Source organism: Urocampus carinirostris, chromosome 2 (genome assembly GCF_059441175.1).
Source record: "Urocampus carinirostris isolate Australia breed hairy pipefish chromosome 2, RoL_Ucar_1.0, whole genome shotgun sequence".
NCBI classification, from domain to species: Eukaryota; Metazoa; Chordata; class Actinopteri; order Syngnathiformes; family Syngnathidae; genus Urocampus; species Urocampus carinirostris.
This window is the reverse complement of record NC_142350.1, coordinates 5172433-5186249: the sequence shown is the minus strand read 5'-3', so window position 1 is coordinate 5186249 and position 13817 is coordinate 5172433. Positions and strand designations below refer to the sequence as shown.

Sequence of the window (13817 nt, the reverse complement as noted above, 5' to 3'; positions counted from 1 at the left end):
CGCACCTAAAAGCCTTTATTTTTTTCAAAAGCTGACCATGCGCCTTATAGTACATCGTGCCATATATATGATATATATCAATATTGAGTCGCAAGGTCTTGAAACTAAGACAAGCAGCCGCCGACCAGATTTTTCCCATAGGCGAAGTAGTCCGCGGTGTATGCTGGGATATACGTATATACCCGTATATACCAGCGTTTCGTTTCCTAACCAATGTGTCAATCATCATTTGTATCGGTTACTATTGGCTAAAGTTGTTTGGGGGGTAAAGGAGGCGGATCCTTTTTCACATTTACAGGTTCGCATAGGCTAAAGCAGGGCAAAACAAAGCCTGCAATTGGCCGAAAAAGATGAATGTGTATCACAAGTTTGGGTGCTCTACGGCCTGGAGAAAACATTTTTTACTACTGTAGTCTGTATTCGCAAACAGGAATCATGAGGCTAAACAGACAGCTGGCAACAAGCAACGTCTATCGATGCAAATGTTTTTTATTTTATTTGTCGGCATTATTGCGTGTTTTGGAGTGTGTAAATATTTTACACGGTTAGATTTACTACACTCACAGATGTAAGAGGACCATGGTTGCGTATTATTATTGAACGTGATGGCTGCAAGTCGACTTTGGTGACCTACCCCGACTTTATATTTTCCCAGTATCTTGTTTCAGACTGATCTTGATGTTATGAGTTTGGTTTTCAATTCAATTCAAAGTGTTTTGTTATATGCACAGTAGGGAACCACGTTTCCCTGAACAATGAAATTCTTACTTTGCTGTCCACACAGTTGCCAGCGAAAAAGAAATCAGAAACTAAGAAATGGTTGGCATTTCTTGTATCCCAAGAGTTAAACCTTCCTAATGATATATGGAATGGCGCATTTGAGTGATTGGTGACATCGTACAGACACCGTGTCCATATGTGTCTGGTCTGAGACACGTATTTGCTTCTTTCAGGGATGTGATTTTTCCGACTATAGTCGGAATTCCTTTTTCACTTGCGTAGCAAACAAATCCGACTGTCTCACTCTTTCCTTTATTGCTCTGGCGCACCCTGGTGGCCGTTAGAAAAATTGCATAAATTGGCCACATCGTTGCACAAGCTGCAGGGTCTGATCTACATTTGAACTGACCTTGCAGTATTTACAAAAAAATCAGGTATGTGGGCAAATTATTTTGTTATTTAAATCTTCTAAAGATGTTAAACTATTAATTTAAGCATGGTTTTGGACAAGTAAATTGCTTAAAACCCAGGAGCTTTGGGGGGGCATCGCCCCCAGTGCCCCCCCACTGGGCTCTGCCCTGGGCCCCCGAATCCCTGGCTAGGTTTCAGACTTTTTCTCCTCACCTCAATCACATTCCTGTTCTTTGCGAGCTGTCAGAATGTTAAGGGGTTAATAGGTTTGACTGAACCATCTGACTGTTTTGTTGACATTCCCACTGTAGCGCCTTTATAGTCCCGTGCGCTTTACGTATGGAAAATATAAAAAAATATTTTTGGGGGGCCTTATAGTCGTGAAAATACGGTATTGACTTATTTGTGAATTTGTGTAGTTGCTAAATTTTATTGCTCTACTTTTCACTGCACTAATGTGATGATGCACTATTTTTCATTGCACTATTATTATAACTTATGACAGTCTCTAAGATCACGGCTCATGGATTCCTTAACTACCAGGGTTGTAGGCGCACCACTTGCTGTGGGGTTTCTTGGTCAAGTACAGCCTGGTGGGGCCCATGCCTCTACCCAGTGTTTCCTCTAAGCTGCGCGCGTGCGCAATTGCGCACTGCTCGCACGTTCTCAGCGCACAAGAAAATCTAGACAGCGCACAAAAATGAGGTCTCAAAATTACTAATTAAGAAGCGACTCAAGTCAGAGTTACAGTGCATGAAGGTAAAAATTCACGGGTTTCCCTGACGTTGTGTTCTAAATGCGGTATTTTGAAGACGAGTAGAAGGAGAACGAAGTTGAGTAAAGTTAGTAGAGTTTGTCGGGGAACCGGCTTCTTCGGCTCGGCTCACTAAAAGGAACCGGCTTTTTCGGGTCCTAAACGGCTCTTCGGGTTGTTTTTGCTTCTTTAATCTCAACATGACCAAATATTATGTAAAATGATGCACAAAATGACTCAAAGGAAGGGAGAATAGAACAAAAAAGAAAAAAATACCAAAATAAAAAAGTAGTGAAAAGCTGAGAAAAAAGGAAACAAAAGGAAGAGAGAAAAAAAAGGAAAAATTTAGAAAAAAGCCCGAAAAAAGAAAAAGAAATGTAGGAAAAAAGTAAATAGAGAACAAAAAGAAAAAAGGAACAGCTCGGAAAAAATAAACACAATGAGATTTCTTTTAAAGGAATTAAAAAAAAAAAAAGTAGGAAAAAAGAAGAAAAAGTTTGTGTTGCATTCAAATAATTTCCAATTATATCAATGAAATGAAATGATCGGCATTTATATAGCGCTTTTCAAGTCAATGACTTCCCAAAGCGCTTTACATTGTGCTTCACATTTCCCAATAGCGGCCGTGATCTGTGCAGCCATGTAAGGCGCTAACCTGCTTATTGGGGGTATTGGGGTTTCAGTGTCTTACCCAAGGACACTTCGGCATGTAACACGGACAAGCCGGGATTCGAACTGGGATCCCTTAATCCTAAAACGATCGCTCTACCTCCTGAGCTACTGCCGCCCCATCAAGTGAATTTTGTTGCCAACATTGTACTTCCACTAAAAAATGTGATTAAGTACAGTTCTGTATCTTACAACCGACTAAATAAGCCCCCAAAAATGTTAATATTATGCGACAAAATATATCTGGAAATAAAAAGAAATGGATATCTTGTGAAAGAATTGTAAGAACGAACGGCATTTGTAGGCCGTACAACCTTTGCAATAGTACATGGGTCAATTCATTCAAAAGAGAAAAATAATTTTGCATTGCCAGAAACTCAGCAAAATGTAACTTGATGTCAAGTTTTGGACATGTTTGATAAATAATTATCTTGCCACACTTTAGGATTATGGTTGCTCACTGTTCAAGCGCTGCTCACCCAATTTGTGTGAACGCTTAGACCCAGGGAAAATTAGAGGGAATATTGCCTCTACCGGCTTTTTTTTTTAATTCCCCACATAAATCGGATAGTACTGGTTTCCATGCTTAACAGTAGCAGGAGAAGCCTCCTGATCTGACTTAATGTTTAAGCACTACTTTCTAAATATGTTTGCCTATTTATCCTGACTGTTAATTATTTTATTTTGTTCTCTTAAAAGTCTTTATGACCTGTTTACCTTAGTGCCCTGTCTATTCTCGTTGCAAATATTGTTTCAAGTTGTTATATAAGTTGTTATGTTACAGTAAAGACAATTCAATTAATGTTTATGATGCCGTGATGTAAACCAATAGCAGACCAGCATCTTACACGATGTCGACCAATTGCAGACAGGTGTCTTAGAAAGAATATGTTGTTCAGGTGGTATGGTGGAGAAAAGGCCTTAAGAAGGGGCCGCAAAAACATTTTGCACCTACTAACGTGACAATATCATAAGCTAGGATGCCGTGTCCTGGCGGTCTACTATATTCCATTGTAATGATGTTTCTTTTAATACTAATATTTTGATTATGTAGTCGGCCGCTGTCTTCAAAGTGGTCTGCAGCTCCAGGGCGTGGTGAGTCCATGCACACGCACGTCGCACACATGCATCACACACATTTCGCACACACCGACACAAAACACATAATTTCCCTTCATTATCACGCTCGTTTACATCCCATCCTTTTATTTTTGTACTGTGACTCCTGCACGTTTTTTTGTTGGTCATGACAATCCTCCCACTCCCAACGGCCCTCCTCCCTTCCCCGTCAGTCCCCGCGGCCTCAAAAAGCGGCGGGGCGGTCTCTCTGTCAGCGGCCTCCCTGCAGCGCTCCCGCAGCGACGTGGACGTGAATGCGGCCGCCATGGCCAAACACCGGCACGTGCCGCCGGCGCCAAAAGGGCCCAGACGCCTGCCCCCTGGCTCCTACGCCTCACTCGGTAAGGACGGCGTACAAATCAGAGCCACTCTGGGACAACTTGAGGAATTTTTGTATGTTTTTTTTTTCCCATCATTTTTTTCAATGCCTTTGTTTTGCATGCAAATATTGGCTGTGTTTCGGAATCAGTCAGTTAGCAGGCCAAAATAAATCTACCATCAGAGAATAAATATTCACTTGTCCTGCTGCTTGCTAGTGGCTAACATATAGAAATATTTTTACGTATTGATACCTAAAAAATGCAAAATTAAGCTGACTGCTAATTTTCTTGTACTGTATTTTCCGCACAATAAGGTGCACTGGTTCTTGTGGTGTACTCCCAATAAACAGTCTTTTGTCATAGATAGGGCGCACTGGACTACAAGGCGCAGGGAATTTAAACTACTGTATTTATTCGTGTATAACGTGTGAACATTGCACTTTATACACTTAAGGCATATATTAGCATAATGATTGATCAGTTAAAAAATGTCGCTGACCAAAATCACAAAATATTGTATGCAACAACAATCGAACTCGGGGCCCAATTAACTACTACTGATACAGATGACGTACAAGAAGACGTTCAATTCCAACCCATTATCAGGCTGTGCCAGAAACGAATGTTAGAGAAAGAAGAAAAAACAAAAATAGTACTGAAAGATACAAATAAATGCAAAAAAAGCAAAACAACTCTTAGATTTTAAACGGTCTTTACATTTATTTACATCTTTCAGGACGAAATTTCTGTTAGCTTCATCCTCTAACATTCGTTTTTAGGCACCATTTGATTCCGAGATGAAACGTATTACCTTTTTGTATGTAGCCTGCATCACTGGTGGTGCAGTCATTAAGAGTTGGTGCTCCTATCGCTATTCCAGTTGTTGCAATTCCAGTTGTATGTAAAAAATATTTTGGTTGATCAATCATTCCACAAATACCGTTGTATACCGTAAAACCCTGTGTAGTTACACACACATAAATACTGTATGCATTTCCAATCTTATCCAGCGTATTTTGTGTTGTTATAAGGAGCACCAGGTTGTAAGGCACACTTTCAAATTTCTGGCCAATTTGTGGTTTTTAAGTGCGCGGTATAGTCACAAAATATGATATTGGAGAATCGTGATTATTCTTTTGAATGATTCAGCAGGTCAGTTTGGATAGCAAAGATGGCAACAACATTCTTCATTTATGACAAATTACCATTTAATGTACACCAACAAAAAGTCTGACTTGTAAAATGTCCTTCTCTGATTGGTTATTTACAACATAATGGACCGGGAGAAATATCCAACACTGCCAATCCGTTCCATGCATGTTTAAATGTCGACTTCACTTCTTGCCAAAGTTACTAAAACACACTTTTCCTTTCTCTTCACCTTTTTTGGCCTTCATTTATGGTATTTTTATCCTTGCATTCACCTTTTTCTTTACGCCTCGATTACTTTTCATCCTCTTCCCCGCTCCTGTAAAGATGATGCCTCTGATAAAACGGATGGTAAAGATCATCTCTTTCCTCCCTCCCCTTCTCTCCCTTCACCAACTTCCTTTTGTGTGGCCACACAGCACTCCCTGCTGTCTGATTAATCAAACCTAATCAATATTCCTGACTTGATGAGTTTTAACTCTATTGACCGCTATTAAATCCAATTGTTTATAAAGTCAATAATTATTGTTAAAATGAGTTGGTATTACTATTTACTCCTTGTGTGTCTGTCTTCAGGAGCAAGGTCAGACGACGGTACGAGAGAGAAAAATATTATTTGCTGGTGCTTTTAGTGTTCTTCACATGAGCAGAAACATGGGCTGGGACACTGATATGTTTTTGTTATATATTTAAGAATGCAATATTGAGAAGTCAAAGCCCCAGTGTTTATTGTATAACAACCCCTCATGGAGTATAAATACTTTATGTAAGTGAAATAATAAGCAAAAACATATACTACTTATGAACATGAATTTAAGTTCAGAAATTTGTAATGAATTTACACAACTTTTAAGAAGCAGACCTGTTTGGCCGCCTTTTTACGACTACGAATGCCGGAATGGGGATTTAGCCAAGATAGCTTGTCTCAGAGATTGTGCTTTTAGCACTTAACTGCCATTTAGCTTCCATATCTGAGCCCTGTGTATGGTGGTTGCTGCGTCCTGTGACTCCATTTCACTTTCCTTCTCTAGCCACTCATGTTAGCACATTGGGTGCAGGCAATTGCACGCCGGTAGCTGTTATTGTTTGCTGCACTGAATAAGTAGAGCCTTCTTTGTTCTTAGTTGCTTCTCTTACCAGCCACTAAAGTTAGCCACTTAACCCAGCTCTCACTAACTACAGCTATTGGCACTTTTTAGCTGTTCCAGGTGTATCCAGCTCGGTCCGTCTTTTTTGTTGCCAGTGGGGATAAACACCAGCTTTCATGTCCCTTCGCCGGCTGAAATTCTGAAGAACTAAAAGTGGGCTTGAGAGTTTTGCCGAGTAATATCTTCTGAGCTTCTGTAGAGTGTCTTCCTCCAATTTACACGGCTCCATTCTAAACTACAACAAACTCTTGTGGTGAATTATTATACACTGTCATCTTAAACAATGTTTGAGGGATGATTTTTGCAGCCCTTGGTGAGACTTCTTCTTCTTTTTATACAGAGACAGATTAACTTTTGCATATTACACAGAAGAAAAACAGTCTTAGGTTCCCTTTTTCATATTCCTTTTCATAAAAACTGTAATAGAGAAAGCTGGCTTTTCCTGCAAGCAATAGTCATTTTTAAAGCCCCTTTCGCACAGAATTTCACAAAAATTTGTTCAACTTTTTTTTTTTTTTTTGGACTGCATGAAAGGGGCTTACGCACCTAGTAATGCTCTCTAGTGCATCTTTATCCTTCCGCTAGTAGCTAATACCAACAGTACGCTTGACATCCATGGGAGTGTGTGGTTTAAGCGTAATTCCCATTTTTAGGGCGTGTGCGAACCAAGCAGCCCTTGACCACCACAGGTAGTATGTCCAGCCAGGTGGACTCGAGGGGACGAAGCCGTACCAAAATGGTCTCCCAGTCGCAACGTAAGTTAACAATGCATTTTATTTGTTATTACCACCTTCCTTCGTAGTACAACTTTGCAATGCAAGAGAGTGTGTGTGTGCTTTTTTTTTTTTTTTTTTCGTTTGTGGGGTTTGTAATTCTATTTGCCTCACGGCAGCGGCCATGTTTTTGTGCCTTCAGGTTCCGACGAATCCGATTGCACTCCAGGTATTCTGTGCGTGTGTGTGTGTGTGTGTGTGTGTGTGTGTGTGTGTGTGTGTGTGTGTGTGTTAAATTTGTCAAATATTGTGCCTCTTCCACTGAGGAAAGAGGGGGGCTCACATGCTAAGATCTCCTTCAGGTGTTGTTTTTTGTGTGCAAAGAAAATGTTTTTATTTTTTATTTTTTATTAAGAATACGGTGGAACCTCTGAGGTCCATTTGGGATAACATGGATATAGCAATATGTCTTTTGTTTGTTTTTAACATCAATTAATTGACTAGATATGAGATGATAATTATGTACAGCCCCTCTAATTTTATTTTTTGTGTTTTATGTTATTCATTTCAATTACATCATTTGAAAATTATCGTTATATAAATCAATTTTAATGATGATGTGATGTGTTAAAGTTTCTTTTCAGTATACTTACCTATTTTTTATTTTTGAACACGTATAAAAATCTAGAAAAATACATGAAAATGCAAGAAAGAATATGTAGTTTCTCTTTTTTCATAACATAACTGACTCACACATGATTGTAAATATGAATAAAAAATGTATTCTCATTTTGGTGTGATTTTTAATATCAGTTTTATTTTCATGTATGAACAAATTAAATATACAACGCATGAGTAATGTCTCCATGAAACTTTAATTGTTATTTTTATTTTATTATTCCACTTTAGAGGTTCCACTCTGTGTGTTTGTGGATGGTTCTTTGCATGCCATGTTTTATCACAGCTTTTCGGTGCAGATATTACAAAATGGTTTTATAGTGTCCAAGCAACATGCATATAAACTCAGCTAATTCACTAGCATAATAGCCAGTCAATGCAAACCCTACTTTTTGCTGATTGTGCATGAAAAAAAAAATGTATTTCTGGCGGACTTTTTCTCATGATGCATCGTTCTACAGGTTATTATGAGGTGAATAGGGTTTGAACAATTATTCAACTCTCAAGTCTGATGGAATGTTAGCTTGCCACTAGTTAGCTTGATCACTACTTAACTGTCAGTTGTCCTTTTATTTTGCCGCCACTTACCTAACCCGGGCTCCTTCCCCCCCAAAGCGGGAAGCCGCAGCGGCTCCCCCGGGCGCGTGTTAACCACCACGGCGCTCAGCACCATGAGCTCTTCGGCCCACCGAGTTCTGCCGGTGACGACTGGGGACGGTCGCCGGCGGAGCCGCATTCCCCGAAGCCAGGGCTGTTCCAGAGACTCTTCGCCTACTCGCCTATCTGTCGGTGAGTGTCAGATATAATATTCTTTGTTTAGAAACTCAACTTTTCATGTGGATTCTTTTTCTAAAATGTATTGAAATAGGTCCAATGGTTCAAATATGCTCTTACTTGCATCTGTCCTATCTTCTCTTTCCATATACTGCATCTTCAGCTCCCTCCAGCATTAGTTCTGTCTACAACGGCGCCAGCAGAGGAGGTAAGGCTGTGCTCTAGACCTGACGTTCATCTGTCCCAATTAACGCCATGATCGCAGTCCAAACGCTTGCATATTAACAAATAAATCTTCTCTTAAAATCGTCTCTGTGATTAAGACCGCTATTTACCTGATTGGCTGAACAGCTGTCGAGGTGCAATCATATACCTTCTTTTGTTCCCTTCCTCCACTTTCATTTATTTTGTTCTTGTACAATGTATGATAACAATTATGCAAGATGAAAACAGAGTTCAATGTGAGCACAGAGAATCTTTCCAGGGATCAGTAACATGTTCGTGAAGCTCAAATGTGTCCGATCAGAAAGGGTAATTCCATTTTGATTGCTTTTAAACGATGTCCTTCCTACATATATTGTAAATATCTCTTTCTGAAAATGTAGTGGAAAAAATCCATAAAATTTGGTGTTGCTTGTGTGGCCTAAAACAATAACCAATCTGCCTTTTAGCAGAAGATACAATCTGATCTTAAATCTCCAGTGTGTATTCTATAGTAACCCTTATTGCTGTAAAATGTATTAATTTAAACAAAACACTATTGATTCAAATCGTAAGCAAAAACACATGTACTACCTAGTATGGTTTTAGGTTTACAAATGTGTAATTACATTACACTACTTGAAGTTGACATGTTTGGCAGCCATCTTACTAATACGGAAGCCTGAATGACCATTTTGCAAAGCTAAAGCTTGTTCCAGTGGTGCTTTTAGTACCTTATGGTCACTTGGCGCACACAGCTGACCCCTGCATGTGATGGTTGCCAGGTCCCGTGATTCAGGCATCCATAACGTTTTTCCACAGTTTCCTTCTCTAGCTGGTCAAGTTAGCTATTTGGCTAAGGGGTATGGCTCCCCACTAACCCTTCTTGTTATTGTGAGCTTCTTTGTGTAAATTTAACTTGCTTTTGGAAGCTTTAGCCGTCCATTTTAGTGCCTTTACCTGCTATTCGCTATGGTTTGCTACGTTTATTAGCTCTAAACAACTCCAGCTATTGTCTCTCTTCAGCTGGTCGGAGTGTATCCAGCTTACTCATTTTGTGTCGTCACTCGCCAGCTTTCTAACTTTGGAAAATAAAATCCTCCGGGCTTCCTTAGTGTGTCTTCTTCCAACGCACACACTTCAGCTCTATTCTAAACTACAACGACCTCTAGCCGTGACTTATTACATACTGTTGCTTTAAGCTTTATGTTGACCCATGCTTATATTCCCTTTATGTGTATATCACATTCTCCTCCCTTTTTTCCCTCACTCGTCTCTCTGTCTTTCAAAACCTTCTTCCCTCGCCTCGTTTTCGTGACACTTTCGAACATCCCCCCGGGGGTGCCCAGCTCGGGGCAGCCGCATCCCCCGGCCCAGTATGAGTCAGGGCTGCAGCCGAGAGGCCAGCAGGGAAAGCAGCCGGGACACCAGCCCTGTACGCTCCTTCACCCCCCTCGGTGAGTAGCAGACAGCCAGACGGCCCTCCCCCCTGACTCCTCGCCTGAAGGCCTTTCAATTTGAGCACAAAATGAGACAAAATCTTTTTTTTTTTTTTTTTTTTTTTTTTTTTTTTTTTTAATTTATTAGGGTTTTTTTTGCACGCCTTTCAGATTCAGATTTGGCTCATATCGTTAGCATGGAGCTGTGCAAGGGGGGCTAACGTCAATTATGTGTGTGATGTGTTTGAATCTTGGTTGCAGCTACACGCAGCTACTCTCGCTCCACAGGAGCTCTCCACACGCCCGATGCTTTTGGGGCGGCAGGTGAAGGCTGAGTACTTGTCATTGTCCTTCGGAATGCACCCGCCATGCCATGATTCCGTATCTTTTTCTTTCTTTTTTTCTTAGCTGCACTGCTTTTCTGTTTTCTCATCTTTATTTAATTTATTTTTCTTTTTGTTTTATTCAGTTAGGATGATGGCAGAGCCTTCCAGTTGAAATGCATGTTTCCTCCCCATCATGTTGAAAATTGTTTCAGTTGTGTTCAGGATAGCAGCAGGTAGTTAAAGAGTAAATGTGTATTTATTTATCAGTAAAAAAATACTCAATTTCTTAAGATATATATATATATATATATATATATATATAATATTTGAATAATAAGCAAAAGCACATCAGCTATCATATAAATGTGAATTTCTTTAATTCTTGGAGGTCAAGAAATTTCTATTCATTTTACATATCATGAGGCTCACCCATAGGAATCTGACGTCATTGTCTGCCATCTTGCCGCTACAGGTACCTGCAAGAATCAAAAACCTTGTGAAATGCTTTGCTAAAAATTGAGACGTAAAAAAACGATGCTCTTTGTTCTCTAAGTCTCCATAGTTTTTGTTCTTACTTTTCCTTTTTAGCACGTGCTTTCGGTTGCACAACAAAATAAAGTGTCAAATATTACGCAGTATGTCCCTTTAAACAAATGGTACATGGCTCTTCAAGGGAAAGGAGTAAAAATAGTGTACGCATTTGTGATTTCTAAATATGCAACATGGATTACTTATATTTCTAGAGCAAATCAAAATACTAAAGCATTTATTTAAGACGGGACATATCACAAATTTGTGCAGATAAAGTGAAGCATTTCACCTCATGTCATTACTTCTAGAATGTTTAAAAAAAAGTACAAGTTGTGCAGATTTGCCAATTCAGAGGAAAATGATCGTCGATGTGAACTTTTATTAAAGCTACTACTAAGAACACAACTGTATATAATTATTTGAGTGCCCACTGATGCCTTTTTGTCCTTTTTTGTGGTTATTTTGTCCAGAAATGTCATTCTAACAAATCATAACATGAACTTACAGTTTTGTCATGGATTAGTGGATGCGTCCTCGACATGCTTCTATTTTTTTATGCAGAGCATCCTATGCTGGCTTCTCATTTTTCCTCACGTCTACTTCTAAACAGCCTCAAGTTTTGGCATGAGTCAGTCCAGCCGCCTGTCGTCCTCAGTGAGCGCCATGAGGGTCCTCAACACTGGCTCGGACGTGGAAGAGGCGCTTGCGGACGCATTGGTAATCTAGCAACACACGATGTGTGAGTGTGTGTGGACTAACCCTGCTTCTACCTCTCGTTTAATGCGCTCAGCTGTTGGGGGACATGCGGTCTAAGGTCAGCCTTTTTCCCAGCCTTGTACCTTGCGTGTGTCTTGTTTTGCCTTGTTTCTTCGCCAGGGTTTTTCTACTAAAACTATATGGAATTATTTCTTTTTGGCAGTTTAATTCTGCAGGGATTATTTTTGTTTTAATTATCATCTTAAAATTAATCATCTTTTGAGTGAGGACATAACTCATTGAAAAAACATTGCTTGCAACTTGGAAATATTTAGCTTTAGTTGAATATTTTTAATGTTTACGTTTTCAAATCAGGCTTTAATCCAGCCTATATTCACCGAAAAGTTTATTGTTTAGTAGACACCAAAGAAAAGATTGTTGGATTTTGAACCTTTTTGGAGAACAGGAGAGGACCTCCAATAAGAAATTTCAAAAAGCATATCTGCCCTAAAGGGTGTGGAAACATTAAAGAACAGCAACATATTTGGGAGATGTGGAAATGATATAAGTGGTCCAAATAACAAACAACATTTAGGTATAATAGTCAAAATAAAGAACTGTCATCATATGTGATTGCTTTTGCCAGTGTCAATATTAAAAACGGAATTAACTTATCATTCATAGTACAGTGGAACCTCGGTTCTCGACCATAATCCGTTCCAGAACCCTGTTCGAAAACCGATTTGTTCGATCACCGAAATCATTTTTCCCATTAAAAATAATCTCATCTCATCTCATTAGCTGTACCGCTTATCCTCATTAGGGTCGCGGGGGGGCTGGAGCCCATCCCAGCCATCTCCGGGCAGTGGCCAGGGGACACCCTGAACTGGTTGCCAGTTAATCGCAGGGCACACAGGGACAGACAACTCATTCGCTCATTCACACCTAGGGACAATTTGGACCTGCCAATTCACCTGAAATGCATGTTTTTGGAACGTGGGAGGAAACCGGAGTGCCCGGAGGAAACCCACGCAAGCACGGGGAGAACATACAAACTCCGCACAGGAAGTCTGGAGCTGGATTTGAACCCACGACAGGTTCCCATGACATGAACTGTGTCGCACAAGCGCTAACCACTGCGCCGCCGTGCTGCCTATTAAATCTAAAAATAATATAAATCGTTTGAATCCGTTCCAACACCCTGAATGTTTACCTACAATGTTTAACGTAAACATAAAGCCACCATAACCCAGGCTAATCGTACGTTCGAGTTATCGTAATCTTCCGTACGAAAGATTACGCTAACATGAACGTGTAAAAATAAAAAAATCAGGTCGTTTACAAGTCATTTAGCACCCGGGTCTCCACAACAAGTGGTGAGCGGTTCATTGAAAAGAGGGCTCCGTTCCAACACCCTGAATGTCGGGCTCCGTTCCAACACCCTGAATGTTTACCTTGAATGCTTAACGTAAATACAAAGCTATCCCAGGCTAATCGTAAGTTGCGTTATCGTAATCTTCCGTACGAAAGATTGCGCTAACATGAACGTGTAAACATAAAAAAAAGGATAAAGAAAAGAATTATGAATAGGATTTCTTACCTTTGTGATGGTCAGCAGAAGGCACAGGTGGACGGTGGGGAGGAAAATTATTGTTTGGAAGGATGTTCGTTTCTCTTAAAATACCGATCTAATGACACTTGCTTCTGCCTTCTTTTTAGCACTTTTCTAAAGTGACTCATGGCAGGCATAATTAGGGGCTAAAACACTTAGTACACCTATATTAAAAGCGACAGCAAAATGAAGCACGTCCGCACGCGATAACAGTTGGTCACGAAAAGAGCGATCTACACCCGTACGCTGCTCAGCATCGCACCCTAACGTATGCACTCACGCATTACCGGCATTCGAACTCCGATTTTTTGACCGAACAGCGAAGCAAGAATTTCTCGAAATTTTTGGTCGGACTCCGATTTGTTCGAACTGAGAGGCGTTCGAAAACCGAGGTTCCACTGTATTATTTTCCTTTCTCTAAGAACTATACTTGAAACGAGCAAAATTGTAAACTACATGTTTTTTACTTGTAGAAAAAGAAAAGTATCTGCAAGTAGGAAGTAATTTTATTTTTAATATCCTTGGCAGCAAGATGCCAAACAATTATGTCGGCTCCC

At 40.0% G+C, this 13817-nt stretch overlaps 1 protein-coding gene across 3 annotated transcripts in view; it reads left to right on the top strand.

Annotated features, from left to right (window-relative positions):
• Positions 1-13817, top strand: part of clasp2 (cytoplasmic linker associated protein 2) — a 77609-nt gene that overhangs the window by 47229 nt on the left and 16563 nt on the right. The window contains exons 17-26 of one of the 3 annotated variants that reach the window (XM_088328504.1): positions 3609-3649; positions 3847-4014; positions 6944-7045; positions 7206-7232; positions 8297-8470; positions 8619-8663; positions 10006-10113; positions 10357-10419; positions 11563-11669; positions 11743-11766. In XM_088328504.1, coding sequence (XP_088184630.1) covers positions 3609-3649; positions 3847-4014; positions 6944-7045; positions 7206-7232; positions 8297-8470; positions 8619-8663; positions 10006-10113; positions 10357-10419; positions 11563-11669; positions 11743-11766 — 859 coding nt within the window. Of the gene's footprint in view, positions 1-3608; positions 3650-3846; positions 4015-6943; positions 7046-7205; positions 7260-8296; positions 8471-8618; positions 8664-10005; positions 10114-10356; positions 10420-11562; positions 11670-11742; positions 11767-13817 lie in introns of all 3 variants that reach the window. The other 2 variants (XM_088328505.1, XM_088328506.1) reach the window with 2 other exon arrangements.